We start from the raw sequence: 16,740 nt of genomic DNA on the forward strand, positions 1-16,740 counted from the left end.
AGTGAACCACTCCAGACCTCAATCACCCCATAAACTATCATCTGCACTTAACATTCGATGCGGTGGAATCTATCGAATAATTAACCTTGGGACGATAAATTAATTGGTAGATTGCCCCTGGGGAGGATAACACCAGAGCCGTACACTGAAAACCACCCCTTCCTCGGTCTGCGGGCTAAAGCCCCAAATCAACGGTACCGAATGAATTACCACCCCGAAAACGCTCCATATCTTTGATGAGGTTTTAGACCCGACAAAACCGAGAGTTGAATAGTCACTGTTACAAATACAAACCATAAACTAATACACTGGCTTCATATTAATCTATCCATCTTCATCACAGCCCCTTCGTAATGCTTCTCTCCGCCCCCTCCCCCCCCCCCTTCGTTTTTATTTTCCCCCCTGACCATTGAGAACGATCAGTTTACATTGACGAATGACAGTGGAAGGGTAGGTGAATTATGAGACCAACATTTGTCCCGTTGAAACTGAAAATTAAATTGACGCTGTTAATTATGAAGTGAGCAGTCAGGGAAACCACATGTCCTGTTACTCTGCGTAATGAACGAACGTAGGAGTTTGCGAGAGGAGTTTACATACATCATGTTTATACGCCGGTCCTATTAAATGAAATAGAATCGTGCGGTGGGGTAGTGTCGTTGCGTCAAGTAAACGCGGGGTTATGGACTTGCGGATATGGTGGACGGAGAGTTTACGGTAAATTCGGAAATGATTTCAAGGGATTTTTGGTGGGTTTAGACACGTATGAGTATTAAAAATTATGAGAACAATCTAGGGAACAAGAACTTCTTAAAAAATTCAGAATGATTAGGTTAATTTCAGTCGTGGTTATAAAACGTAACAAAACCGAAAGAATCGATTTTTCATCTCTTGCTTAACATTGAAATTCCGGGATGAGGACTGATTCCAGCGAAAAATGTGAAAAAACATTTATTGTGGGAAATTTTCTCAGCTACTAAAAAGATCTTATGACATTTTCTTCTAGAACAATTACTTTTCGAGATAAATTGACATAACCAAAAATCAATTACTTTCCTAGAATAACAAAAAAAAATGCTTCAACAACGCGAGTCTACTCTGCTAATCCGAAAACTATATACTGTACACAAAATGATGAGGGGAAGTTGAAGAGTGATGGAAGGGGGGAATATACTCTTACAAATTGTCCTGCCGAGACTCCACCCTCTCACGTTATATAACGTAAAGGGTCCTGAGGAGTGAGTGTCGCACACTGGGTGGGCTTGGGGGGGTTGGATTTGTCTCCATTAAAGGGATTGAGGTTTTGTCGTACTCGAGTTCCACTCTCATACTCGCTACTGGATGTTGCCTTCAACCTTTGAGATGACTCACGGTAAATAATAAATCAAAAGGATATCATCAAATTTAAAATTAAATAGAATTTTCTTTTTTCCGGGATTTTACCTTTCATGCAATTCTCGGGTGGTGAAAGGGGATATTTAATTTCCGTAGATTTTTTTGCGGGGAACGAGAGTTTCTCCGGGGGTGAATACTTATTCCGTCATATTATTCAATTTAGATTTTTTTTTTCTGCGAAAACGATTGATTTATAGGGAAACCTCTCATTTCTTATATTTCAGTTTTTGATGGAAAATCATATTTTGTTTTTTCGATTTCTAATTATAATGGGCCAGTTATTGAGTATAAGAAATGAGAGATTGCACCCGGCGAAGTGATCTCATGATTTCCCAGTTCCAAAATAATTCAATGTCAATATTGTTCCGAAGTTGCTCGTTAAAGTGGGATAACTTTCCTCCAAAAAGGGCGAGACCCTACAATAATTGACACGGATCGATCGTAAACGTCCATCCCTCCCCATCCAAGAGTCAATCAATGATAATAATAAATAAACAAACGCGGAGACGAAAAAATATTGACTCCCCCAATATTGACTTGAGAATAAATAAGAGAAAAAAGAACTCTTCTTCATTAAAAGAATAAACTAAACTCGAATAAAGATACAGTGGGTAAATAGGAGTCAGAAGTGAGTTTTTAAATTCACGCAACAAGGTATATAACACAGTGTCCTCCTCTTGAATTACCCTCGGGAGTGGATAAATGACAGTGAGAAGAAGTGAGTGGTGAATTTGATGGTAAAGGGAGACGAAGAAAAGACTGGATGGGTGAAAACGGAGATTTGAGAGTAGCCAAAAGTTGAGATGGTGACTCGCTGGGGATTTGAGAAATTAAACTTTCCAGTCCGACTCCTTATAATCCTGGATAAACGCCAAAATCTTGCCAAGTTCGCATCGATTATGAAATATAAAAAAAAAAAATGTGGAAAAGTTGGGGGAGAAGATATTTTCGCTCGACGTCCTGGAAAAATGACTTGCTCTGTGATAAGTAGTTATCAGTATTATTTGAACATCCTCGATGCTGTATTTTCGTTATTTTCTTTGATGCAGTGTAATTCAACATTGGGGGCAAACATTCCATGTTATTTTAGCGGCGATTCACGTAGGAGAAAATATTTTTCTCAGATTGAGAATTTAACGAGTGGAAAATTGGATGAAAAAACTCGCTGAAATGAGTTTCTTCATTTTCTTCGAAATTTTTTTATCAAGGATGAATCGAATTTTGTGAATTTTTTCATGAATTTAGACTTCAATAAGCTCTAGTCATTGACACCAATTAAAATTCAATTTTTCGTACACATTCGAAAAAACTGATATTTATGCAAAATCGGTTTTTTCATGATTGAACCTTGATTAAACCCGGATTGAAAACGAATTCGAATTAGGGTCTGAGAGGGTCTTAATGTAGAATTATTCGACAGAACGAAATAATACACAAAATTTTGGTGAATAGATGAAGAGAATAGTGAAATAAGAATTGAAAAAAGAGAACTTATTTGGAAGCAAATCACATAATAATAATCCGATAAAATTTTTCATCGCCGATTTGAATTCTTTGCTATTTTTTTATGTATCCTATGGAAATGTGAGAATAGGAATTGAATTTATGGGAATTGGTTTATTATTCGACAAAATATATCAATTTTAAAATTTTCCCTAGATATTGAAAAATTAAAAATTTTGTTTTCGTGTTGATCTCATTTCTCTTCCTCTTTTCACTTTCTTCCATCAGAATTAGATAATAGAAAGAAAATACATTGGTTTTTGTTCATTATTAAAAAAAACGTTTTGAAATTTTCAAGATTGAAGAATCTTTTAGAATTGAAGAATTTTTTAAATTTAAATCGGATTTTCCTTCACTGCATTTTCCGTATTTCCTGTTTCTGTGAACGAAATACGATCACAGGAATTAAAAATGTTAAACTCCCTTCATTTTTTAAGAAAAAGGAAACAATTTAAAAAATTTCGAAGACATGGAAAAATAGATTTTTTCATTTTATTGATACTGATTGATAATGATCGATCTCTCTTTGCAATTTCCTTCTTCGGTTCCATTGAAATGAGATCAAAGGGATGTAAAATGTTCATATTCGTTCACATTTTCAGATCATTAGTACTAATTAATTTGAAGAAAAAGAAAGAAATGACAAATTTTAGGTATGATTGTCGAAAATTGTTTGTCCATCTGTATTCTCACATGATTTATAGGGAATTCCTCCTCATTCAATGTTCTAACTTGTGAATTAACGAACAAAACAAAAATATGTGTAATAACAATAAGAACGAATAAAATTGAACTAATCTAATTGTGAAGACGGGAATGGAAAGAAAATAAAATCAAATAACATAGTATACATTAATCTAGTCACTAGTTGCTAATTAATTAGCAGCAATAACTACACTCATTTAGAAAAAATCCGCTTGTTTACATTCTGCAGTGATTTTTACTTCATCCAATGAGTGAAATTGGTCATCATTGGCTGTTTGAAGACTCTAAAGATCTTCAGTATTTCAGTGTCCCCGTGTATTAATGAATTAATGATGATCTATTTGAGGGAGAAGTTGGAATTTTGAATGGGTTTCTACTTTTCTGTACAGCCCCCCCTCTTTTCAGAGGCTTTCGCTTGGTTCTCTTTCAACGAGACCACTTCATTAAGAGCCTCGAACGCTAATTGCGATTCTCGAGACGTCGGGTGGGTGCGGCGAGCCCTCACCACCTACTGACTAAGAGTGAGAATTTACGAGGGTGTTATAAAGTATTTGTTTTTCATCGTTTGCACCCAACCTAGCCTCTGGTAAAAATGTCACTGGGTGAGAGGAAGCTGAAACTACTAAACGCAGTGTTAATATTTAACCATGTTTTCAGGAGTTGTGTTGAGGGTTTTATTAGACCTTTTTGCGATGGTTAATGAGGATTTTTCACGGATTAGCTTTCCTCGGTTGTTATAAGCCCTTTGAGTGATGGTCCATGAATGGCAAATGGTGCATATTTTTTTAATGCAAAAGTAGAGGAAAGATGTGTAAGAAAAAAATGGAAAGAAGGTTTTTTCGGAAAAAATGAGAGATCTGTAGTGGAAACTCCCATTTCTTATTTCCTCGGAAGGGATGGCCACCAATATTATATTTCTCCAATATTGAAAGGATTTGCGACTTGCATTGATAAATGTTTAAATATACTCATCAAAATTTAAAAATAATATAATATTAATAATTTAAATTTCCGATTGATGATGAATTAAATATTTGATGATAAAGAACTGTAAATTTTCCATTAAGTGAATATTTTTTATTTTTTAAACGGGATTATCGATTAACCAGATAATCTTCCTACCTAAATAATTGATCAATAAAATAGTTCAAAATTTGAATACTTAAATTGATGATTACTTGGATAATTAAAAGTTTAAGAGTGATGTTAACTAATTGGCTTCAAAATTTAGCGGTAATTATGAGTTATGAATATGGCTATATCTGATTCGCAGTTCCTATGGAGAATATGAGAAATCATAGGGTGGATGAGGAATGTAAGAAATGAGAGGCCAAACTAAAGTACAACTTTTAAAAATAATAAATTTTCTTTCAAAACAATAAAATAATAAATTATTAAAAATAATAAATAATGATAAATTTTCAGAATATAATATTTTTCGTTCACAACCTCCCATTTCTTATATTCCTGCCCCTAAGTCCTCAATTATCGCAGGAATATAAGAAATCAGAGGTGATGGCAGACAATATAAGAAATGAGAGGTTGCACTGCAATCCAGGGCCTCAGATCAATGCCCTCGAAAATTCTCCATGTTTTCATATCCCATTCCGAACCTCTATAATAATGAAAAGTCAACAAAACACTCTTCTTCTACGTGAAATGAAAACGTTTTGAAATAATCAATTCCCCCGATCTACCACTCAACACCCAGTGTCAACAATCAAATAACACGTGACAATTAATTAAAACAAATTCAATTAACACCAGCAACGATAATATTCTCCACCACGTGTAACGTCTTTTATGCTCAATAATACAGTATATACCGTAATACTGTATATCTGTACTAGTCTTCGGGCGTTATATACCTATAAGTATTCACGCACCATCTGGTTACGGACTTTGCATACATGGGGGGGAGTGGTGTTTTGTACTTTGAGTCGCACGGGTACACTTTCCCACAGACGGGAAAAGCGGCTTTTGCGATACTTTTTGTTGGTTGGGTAAAATATAGACCTCGTTGAATATTTTATGCGTACAGAAATTTTTCCCTATTTCTTCAAAAGTTATAGCCAGGGAAAAGCGTAAATGTATGAATAATCATGTAGCTGCCAGTTGTATCAATATACTTTGCTTATATTTATTCGCAAATCCGTAAAAACGTTGAGCTGAATGCGTGATTTTTTCGAAATAAAAGCATGGGCAATATCGCGAACGAATGGAGAAAATAAGGCGGTTTTCATGAGTACAATCGTCTTGCGTCGAATTTTCATGCATGGAGAGAATTAAATAGTAAACATTACCATGGCCATAGGAGAGATTAGTATGGTAACATAGTTAAAGGGTTTTCAACTGTCCCTAGATAGTCATCCTTACTATGTCCCATGGTAATGGTTATTATGATAACATAGTAACGCTTACTACTGTGTTTCACTACACATACAACATAGCACGCAGCATAGCGTACAACATAGTGCGCATACTACTATGTTGCTGCTATATTTCATAGTAATGTTTACTATGTTTCCTGGTAATGACTACTATGTTAACATAGTAACGCTTATTATGTAACACAATAACACTTACTATGTAACATAGTAATTATTTCTGTCCATAGTACCTATTACCATTGAGGAGCTTACTATGCCCCATAGTAATCATTACGATATTCCATGGTAGCCATTACCACGTCCATAGTAATACTTACAAAACTTTGGTAACATTTACTATGTGCGGATTTCATCATAATAATCTTTACTATTTTATTTTTTCCATGTGAACAAAACAAAAAAGAATTGAACACCATTCTATGAAACATGAATAAACGAATGATAATTGTCCAAATCATTCTGTATTTCGAAGGAAAATATAATAATTCTACTTTCTTAATATTGTGTTTACCAAGATTTTCGTCAAACAAAGTTAAGTAGAATTAATAGCTAGAATTATGAGATTATTTAATATTTTGGACGTTAATGTTGGGAGAATCTGAATGCGATATAGCGAAAATGATGATCGATTTTTTCACTTTAAACAAATAATATTAATATTCAAATACAAAATTTATATGACTAAAAAGAAGCTGTGAGTTAATATTCCAAACGAAGTTTTAATTTTTAATTTAGTGCTGATAACACGGGATGACAATATTCTAAGCACGGAATTATATTGATGAGATGAGCAACAGATGTGAACTAATTGAATTACCGTGTAAACTACCTAAAAAGAGAGTATCAACAAACGTTGAATTCCAGAAATTCACTCTAAAGTGTGTTCTACAAGGAATTGAATTGTAATTGTGATTACAATCTTATTCTGTGAGAATTGGAATTAGAACACGAGAAAATCATTTATTGTAATATGAAAATTTAGCAACTGATAACAGCTTTTTGGAATAAGAATGATTATAAAAAATTGATTGAAAAAAGGAATATCGAGTCTGACAGGAAAAAGGGCATCAACGCTAGTTTTTTAAATGACTACCCGGAATGAATAATTCTTTGTTTCAAAAAGTAGCTGAAGGCGATAATGTAAGAAACCAGAGATTCAGCTAAAATTTTTCATTGAAATGAAAGGGAAAAAATTGAGAGAAAAAAAAATCCATTCATTTAAAATGAAGCAACATCATCGTGAAAACCAGAACCTTTCATTATAAAAAAAAATATATTCCCCATCTTTTCACACTGATGCTTTTATTCTCCTCGCCGCACTCCGATGCTCTGTGGGTTATAGGACGTCTTCACGGAGAGACGCCGCTACTTAAGAACGATTAATAGTGCCTCGGTGATTAATGGCAACAAGTACCGCACCAACGAGAGAGCGAACGAGAGGGTGAAAAAAAATAAGAAAGAAAGAGACATGAAAAATAAAAATGTATACGTGTGAGGGTGAGATAGAGAGAGAGAGAAATAGTGAAAGCTGTGTGCGAGGGAGCGATCGATACGCCTTCGCCTGTGAAACGTAAAGCCACCAAAAGTTTGTTGGAACGAAAATTTCAACTTGAACTTTGGACGTGCGAATTCCCATTCTACTTTTTTACTCTGTCTCTGTCTCCCTCACTCAGCTTCACTCTACCCCCACCAATGAGTCTTCATGAAACTTTTGTATTCTTGTGCGTAGCGGTATGTACTTATTTCAAAGTATATAGGTACATTTGCAGAATGTTTTCGGAAGTAAGTGGCCAGTACTGAGTTGGCAGAATGGGAATTTAAAAGTTTTAAATAACTCTTTCGCACGAGTGTAATACACTTGCCGGAAAAATATGATTTTAGTTTTGTTGGTGGGGGAGGAATAGGTTTTGGAGGGAATGTGGAAAAATTGAGAGTGACTAGTGCAACCTCTCATTTATTATATTTTGTGGGGGATTGTCTGAGTCACCTTCGACTCCCTATTTTTCTATCATCAATTCACCGGGAGACATCAGTATTAGAAACCGCAGATTTTTGTACGAAACGGGAGGTTGTGATGTAGATCTCTCGTAATTTCATTTTTTTGATTTCGTACATTGCACAAACGACCTATTAAAAACATAATTATAACATTTCTTACGAGAAATCAAATTGTAACAAATGGGAGGTTCTCTTAATAATGCAGAGCCGAACCTCTCATTTCTTATATCATCTCCTTTACCCACTTTTCAATGGGTCATTTCTCTATATTATAAAAATCCAAATTGACTTCTGGTGATAAATTTTGTTAATTGAAATTGAAACTTAAAAATCAAGGGTCACTAGGGTCAAAATAAGGGTTCCGAGGATCATGAAGCTCAGAATAAGGCTCGTGAGGGTCATAATATGGGTTACGAAGGTCATAATAAGAGTGACAAGCGTCCGATTAAGGGTGACAAGGGTCTGATTAAGGATTATGAGCATCAGAATAAGGGTCCAAATAAGGGTCAGATTAAGGATCACCCAAGGTCAGAAAGGGTCACAAATTAAGGGTCACAAAGGTCAGAATAAGGATCATAGGGTTCATATGGAGGTTGGCGAGCGGAGCGAACAGGGGGCGTAGCCCCCTAGTACAATACAAGAAATCAGAGTTGATTTGATTGATCTCACACGAGCCAAAAATTTAAGAAATGGGAGGTCTCACTGAAAATTTCACGTTTTACTCAACATTTTCCTATTAATGCATTCGCAAAATAATACCCAAACCTTCGATCGCCTCTTCCTCTATTTTTCTCCGATCCACCCGCGCCTGCTCCTCCCGATCAATAGAATGCCGCGCGTGAGGAAGTAAAGGGTCGATGGGGGAAATGAGACTACTGCCGACGCGACACAACCCCCCGTGTACTGTCTGCGGGCATCGATCCTCCCCCTTCACCCCTTTCCAATATCACCTATGCTATGTGCGCATTCACGTGCGTGTGTTACCTGCCCCCCGCACCCGCCACCCTTCATTTCTTTTCTTCCCTCAGTCTTTTTGTATCTTTCTTCGCGCGTTTCACTCTTTGTTCATGCAATTTTATTTTTTTTCCCTCCATTCTGATCCCTTCTGCCACACGTTTCGCATTATTATTGTATAGATATTGTACACAGATATATCGGCAAAGGCCCTTGGGAGGTTATTCCTCTTGCATTGTGGCAATAAGATGATGGATCGATTCTCGGTACACCCACCACAGTTGATATAAAAATTTCAGGATCGCTTGTATGCCTTTTCCCTTCTATTTACGTTTTTCGTATGTATTTTCTTTTTTTTTTTGTTTTTTATCACTCGTCTGGAATCCACAGTATTGAATAACCGAAACGATCCATCACTTCGTCCCCAAACTCGACATATTTTATCATATTCTTTTTCGACTTTTTCTGTTGCGAGTCGAGGAAATTTGATATTTCAGATGTTGAACTTTCGATGAAATATTATGCTTTATGGAGCGGGCGTTTTTTCATTTTTTCTACGTATATTGGAACCTCTCGTTTCTTATACTGTTTCGTCATAAGAGACAGAATAAGGGTTACCAAGTTCAGAATCAGGGTCTCGAGGGTCAGAATAAGGATTATGAGAATCAGAACAAAGTTCATGAGGGCTAGAATAAGAGTAAAGCAGATCGGAATGAGGGCCATATATGGGGATCATCGCACGGAGCGAGTAGAGGGGGCGTAGTTTGTTCCATGAAAATAATATGTTTTTATTGGACAACGATATACACTACTCAATAACATGCACTAGATAAAGCCGAAGCCTCATATAATTCTCTAGAGAACGAATGTATTTACCCAAAAAGACATAAATGTCTCACAAAAACAATTACTACTACGAAAATTATCATGTTCTGGTGGAAATTTTCTTTTTAGTCCACAACTAAATTGATTCAACACGACAAGAGATCTCTTCAGGGGAATATACAATTTTTCGGCAGAACAAATTTTTTCTCTCAGTGTACACTGAGAAAAAAATTTTCTAATATCTGAAATATATTTTTTTGAGACAAGTAAATTTTCTTCAATTGCTTAATTCTCTGAGGCATCTCAACTCACATGACCCGAGAAAGGCCTCATGCCTTAAAATATTCTTGCACTCAAGTATGATTTTGTCCCAAATGAACTTACTTAAATCGCGCAGAAGAATCGTCAATCTTCTAGTCTTTATTGTTTTCATGATTTTTTCGTTATGCACTTCCAATATTGCAATTCGTCAAATATTCATGACGTAACGCGGAACGATAGTGATGAATGAAAATTTATTCGAGTTCCGTGAAGTGCACATATTCTGAGATTTAAGCCATTAAAAATAATTTACTTCTCTCAAGAAAATATGTTTCAGATATTAGAAATTTTTTTCTCAGTGTACATTCATAACTTTGTATCGAATCAATTGAACGAATGGATTCTCCTTCAAGCGTGAATTCAATAATTTCAGCAGTTGGCAACCGTCCATCCAATCTAATTACTCTAATTAAGTCCTCGAAATGAATTCGTAAAATCCTCTTCATGAATTCATCAATTGACTATTGATTTGAAATCGATAGAGCAAAATGAAGTCCTAACGAATTAATCGACGAGTGTATTTATAGACATGCCGCTGTATCCATTATTATTAATGAATGCAGTCACCAGTGATACTGTAACTGACGTGTCGTCATACAATAGGTAACACGTAAATTTAGAAACAATGCTGGGGAACTATGATTACGAATGTACCCGCATTATATGGATATAACTATAGGAACAAACTGCCACAGCCGCATGTCCATCCTCGTCAAACTGCTGGTAGTTCCATACCAGCTTTGTTATATCGTATATGGTTGACGAGAAATCAATAGGTGTCTAGGTTTTGCCGTAATATTTTTCAAACTACAAGGTATCGTTTGCATTTCTAAACTCAATATTTGTTGGTAATAGGCAATATTAACTTGACGAAAACACGCTCATTACATTTTTCAACATTTCTCAATGAATGTATTCATAACCAATTCAGCGGTAGGCAATAGAGATGATTTTGACGACAAACCGCAGTATAAGAAATGAGAGGTTGTGATGTATAGACTCTGCGGAATTCCGTTTTTTTTGTATTTATTTATATCAGTAGTCTCTTATATTTAAAAATAATACGAGATAAATTTGAGAAATGTATAGTGCAAAAAATATAAGGAGAGTTGGTTTCTATATTTTACCTTGATGACTACCCGTGTATTTGTTTCGTAAAACATTGATCTGGTGAACCCTTCCAAACTGCTCGAACATCTCCCGAAGATCATTCTCCTCCATGTCGTGTGGTACTTGGCCAACGAACATTTTAATCGTGTCTGGATCGGGCTTCTCCAAACTGTTCTCGATCATGCTAGAACAAAGAGTCAATAAAAAAAGATGAAAAATCCATTTCACTCGTTTAAGCATCACAAGATGTCAACATCTAAAATATTCAAACCATTGAAATCGCTTTCGGATAATGTCGAACATAAAAGATGTTCCTGTTACGTTTTACACCGCTATTGTCTACCAATGACGAAAATAGAATTCCAATGCAGGATTGTACAACAATGTTTCTCCTTCTTCCATGTTTCAGGAATAAACCAGTAAGTTTAACAATTCATAACCTCAATAGTCATCATTTGGATCTTTTCGCGATTGTTATGGGAAACAAATTTCATGTAATGAGAATGTGCTGAAAGCATTCAGGCGATAAGAAGTACACGGAGAGAAATTTTTGATAAAAATTATCCTACCGTTCTATAAAAGAGTCATCGTTTCCTCATTTCTATCCCGAAATTTAGTAAAAATTAATATATGATCAAATTTTATTCTACGCTAGAGAAATTTTATCCTGACGCGTAATAAATTTTACCCTTCCAGTCCAATAATGTTTATGTAGATAACAACGAAAATTCTAGAACGGTTGGTAAATTTTATCCAACCGGTACAGTAATTTTTACTCTACCGGTACGGTAATTTTTATTTTTATCAGGATAAAACTTCTCTAACGTAGAATAAAATTTCATTATCATACATTAATTTTTACCAAATTTCGGGATAGAAATGAGGAAACGATGACTCATGATACACTTTTATAGAACAGTAAGATAATTTTTATCAAAAATTCCTCTCCGTGTAGATGAAATAAGCATCTGAAGAATCGTATTTCAATATTTTCACGCATAATAGCCATTCTAAATCTGGTGACATTCCCAACTTCTTCTCATATTCATTGAACATTGCAACTTTCCAACACATGAATTCCGTCATCCAACTTTCAACATATGCACCGTTAAACTTTTCACATACAACTCCGCTACACATCCCTCCGTCAATACATGAAGAATTGGCGATAAGAAATAGTTATGAATTATTCAGGATCTATTGTTTATCCACACATCTATAAATTGGACGAATTGGCAAATAAAGTTGGGTTAGACAGTATAAAATCGTTATTGTCTTCTGCATCTAAGCTTAGGACATCAGAGGGTGACTAGATTTGCAAGGTAACCTCCCATTTCTCATATTTTTGTTTCATATGAAAAATGATCTGTGATTTCTTATATTTCCGCAACTAACATATTGAGAGATATAAATATAAGAAATGATTATGTTCCGTTTTACTCCGCTATTGTCTATCAACGACAGAAATAGAATTCCAATGCAGAGTTCTCCAACAATGTTTCGCTTCTCCTCAGGAATAAACCAGTAAGTTTAACATTCATGATCTCAATAGTCATCATTTGGATGGGAAACGAATTTCATGTAATGAGAATGTGCCGAAAGCTTTCAGACGATAAGAAGTAGATGAAATAAACATCTGAAGAATCGTACTTCAATATTTTCACGCATAATAGCCATTCTAAATCTGGGGACATTCACAACTTCTTCTCATATTCATTCAACATTGCAACTTTTCAACACATGAATTCCGACATCCAACTTTCGACATATGCAACGTTAAACTTTTCACATACAACTCCGTTATACATCCCTCCGTCAATGCATGAAAAATTGGCGATAAGAAATAGTTATGGATTATTCAGAGTCTATTGTTTATCCACACATCCATACATATTTGAAGGAACTGGCAAACTAAGTTAGGTTGGGCAGTATAAAATCGTTGTTGCCTTTTGCATATAAACTTCTCCAGGGTAAAATAATAATGGCTGTGAACAGCCAGTTGGCTCGTGAAATGTGCCATCGTATAAAACAGGGTGATAAATCTACCAACTTGAGTGTCATCTCCGAGTGAATGTATAGATGCTGCTGTGCCAGGTCAAGCCAGTTATGAGGACTTGAGGATATTGCTTGTGATTGAAAGTTATTATTGTCGTGGTTTTTTTATGCCAGAGAATGGAATGAACTTTGGATTTTTAGTGCTTGAGGAAATCTCGGGAATCTCGCATTTCTTATAATTGGTTTTTTGTCAAAAGTTGCTTCTGGTTTATGTTTATAACCCCAGAGGGTCGGGGGTGGTGGAGATATAAGAAATCAGAGGGTCAGTGGACTTGGAAGAAAATCTCCCATTTCTTACATTTTTATTTCTCATGACTTTTTGTTTCTTACTAGGGGGTTACGCTCCCTGCTTGCTCCGTTCGCTCACCCCCATGACCTTATTCTGACCCTTGTGGCCCCTAATCTGACCTTCGTCTGACCCTCATTATACCCCTCGCGACCCTTATTTTGACCGTCAATTTTGGAGTCTTAATTTCGAGCAACAAATTTTCATCACCAAAAGTCAATTTGGATTTTTACAATATAGAGAGATATTGAAACCCTTATTTTGACCCTTGTGACCTTTAGTTTCTGACCCCCATAACCCTCATTTGGACCCTTAATCTGATCTTTGTGATCCTTAATCTGACTCTTGTGACCCTCATTTGGATTCTTAATCTGACCATCATTATAACCCTTGTGACCCTTATTTTGACCCTGTTGGCCCTTAGTTTTTTATCCCCATGTCCCTTATTTGGACTCCTACTCTGACTCTAGTGATTCTTAATCTGACAATCGTGACCCCTTACTCTGACCCTTGCGGGCCTTATTTTGACTCTTGTGATCCTTGCTCTGACCCTCACGACCCTTAATTTCGGAGTACCAAATTTTTATCACCAGAATTCGATTTGGATTTTTATAATATAGAGAAGATATTCTCACAACTGTAGATACTGAGAGACAAATATAAGAAATGAGAGGTTCTACCCAATCGACAAAAAACCTCTCACTTCTTATATCCTGACTTCTTATATTTCTAGCCCCTCAGTTAAGCGCTTAACGGTGAGACCAGAGGTTGCACTGTAAACCCATTCATTGATGCATAGTCGCGCTTTATAAGTTTAATCGGGTCAATGTTAGAGCCGAGATCACATCCATCGGAATGTTCTCGCGTAATCGATATGAACGATATCTCCATTTCATTCAGTCTCTACCTATTGTTAAAACAAAATGAAAACACCACTGAAGTTCCACCTTTATTATTGGAAAAAGGGGATAGATTCAATCAAGATGCTCATAAGAATGGGTTAGAGTGGAGAGATAAGGACGTATGCAGTGCGTCTTGTCGGAAGTTAATATTAGCCGTCGGGGGTTGAAACGATTTTCCGCATGGGGCTTTTTTCTCTCCCTTCCGCCCTTATTCTTGCCTCCAACACACACATTTCTTCACACACATCGTCTTTATTTACCTTCCGCTCACGTGTACCCAGGTACATGTATGTAAACTGTTTTTTTTTCTAGTTTTTATCCATAAAGGAAATATGTTTCAACACTACGTGCAGTGTAAAGGTTCCGTTATTTTTCCCTGTTGAAAATTGAAAAAAAAAATCATCTGAATGAACTTGAATTGACACAGTTCTCTTCGTAATTAACTCAACTTCAATTGTCAACCGATACAAACAGAAAAATGTGGGAAATTGTTATCCAAACCTCGATCCACCGAATAATTCATTTTACATCTGTATTTCATTGGTATTCTATCAAATAATTCCCGTGTAAATTTAATACTATTCACAGGGGTAAATATTTTTTATACGAAATTCCATTGTTCAATTAGTCTCAAAGGTTTCGAGAGAATACCATCAATTTTATGAATGCAATGTGTTTCAAAAATTCCCGAAACATCGAAATTTATTGGAAAATGCCTTTTAATTAAATTTATAGAATGAATTAAATTCTAGACTACATAATTGTGAATAAAATTGAAAGATGTGGCGCGTCTCACAAAATAATCTTCATTTGAATTCACTTGATGTGATGAGAGAATGAACACGGTTTTCTTTGTAATTAATTCAACTTCAATGGTCAACCGATATAAACAGACAAATGTGATACCGAATAATGCGTTTAACATTTGTATTTCATTTCCGTTCAATCAAATAATTCCCGTGTAAATTAAATACTATTCACAGGGGTAATTTTTTTTTATACAAAATTCCATTGTTCAATTAGTCTCAAAGGTTTCGAGAGAATACCATCAATTTTATGAATGCTTCAAAAATTCCCGAAACATCGAAATTGATTGAAAAATGCGTTTTAATTAAATTTATAAAATGAATTAAATTCTAGTCCAAACAAATATGTTGGATGCACTCATCACTCTCGAAATTCCCGTAATATCGGAAGGAAGAAAAATAACTGATAGAAATTCACCCCATGAAATATATCCACATTGCGCACATTGTGAATCGACAAATGCCTTCACAATCCCAAAGACCGAAAAGTCGAAAGATACCTTTCTTAGATTTCTTTTCGTTCGCCACTCGTTTCGCCGTTATATATGTGGTGATTTCACCAAAGTTACTGGGCACAGTGGAACAATGGCTTCCGTCGTAGTTTCGTATCCAAGTTCTGTTCAGTGCCATTCTTGCGGCAGTGGGAGGCAGGGAAGGTAAAAGTTTGGCAATATTTCAATGTGGTTGTGCCAGTAGCACAGGAAGAAGAGTCGATCGTTTCCATCCATGAGGTAAAAAGAGACCAAATAAAGAGTGAATAACCAAAAAAAAAAACATAAGGAAAATGTTCATCCACCAGGTGCAGAGGAAAATTCAACTAGCCTCCCGACGAATATACGAGAGAATAACGAAAATTAATTATGAAAATAGTCAGAGAGAGAAAGAGAGAGAAATAATTTTCATCACGCAATTATCCCTTAATTGCGGTGTAGATCTACGAACAGATGACTCTAAAATCGTGTTACCAACGGACAAAGTTTTAAAATGCATTTAAAAGGTCATTCAATGGCTACAGAATAACCAAATGGAGAGATGAGAGGACAAACTTTTAGAGAAATAACTGTCGTTAAAATTTCCTTTAATTCTCGTCTTTCTCCTTCACACCTCAATGACAATGAAAAAAACTAAAGTGTGAAAAAGTCAATGTTTCAATATTATTGAATTATGACTCCAAGTGAAAAGTGAGAAGTCGAGTAAGTGACTTTTAAAAAAACAATAATTCCTCGGGGAGGGCGATATAGTGTGTGACAATTCGACTGTTCTCCAAGCCTCCTGTGAACTTTTCCAATCATCAAGCGTTTTTTTTTCTTTTTTCCATTGTTTGAGTGTATGTTTGAGGGTTTTGTCAGTGGAACGATAGTCCGAAAGAGATGAAAATAAAAGGAAGAATACACATGGAACAAAAAAATTAGAGGATGGGCGAGGGGAGGGGAGGGGGGAACGATTGAGCGTAGAATCGGAAAATTTATTGGCACGCTCGTTTGACACTG

At 35.7% G+C, this 16,740-nt stretch overlaps 1 protein-coding gene across 6 annotated transcripts in view; it reads right to left on the reverse strand.

Moving 5' to 3' along the window:
* LOC107042893 (CUGBP Elav-like family member 2) overlaps window positions 1–16,740 on the reverse strand; it is a 147,614-nt gene that overhangs the window by 67,210 nt on the left and 63,664 nt on the right. For all 6 annotated transcript variants that reach the window (XM_015264137.1, XM_015264136.1, XM_015264133.1 and 3 more), the window contains one exon: window positions 11,219–11,385. In XM_015264137.1, the coding sequence (XP_015119623.1) occupies window positions 11,219–11,385 (167 nt within the window). The remainder of the gene's footprint in view (window positions 1–11,218; window positions 11,386–16,740) is intronic.

This window comes from Diachasma alloeum, unplaced genomic scaffold (genome assembly GCF_001412515.2).
Source record: "Diachasma alloeum isolate Michigan unplaced genomic scaffold, Dall2.0 Dall_scaffold_00534, whole genome shotgun sequence".
NCBI lineage: Eukaryota > Metazoa > Arthropoda > Insecta > Hymenoptera > Braconidae > Diachasma > Diachasma alloeum.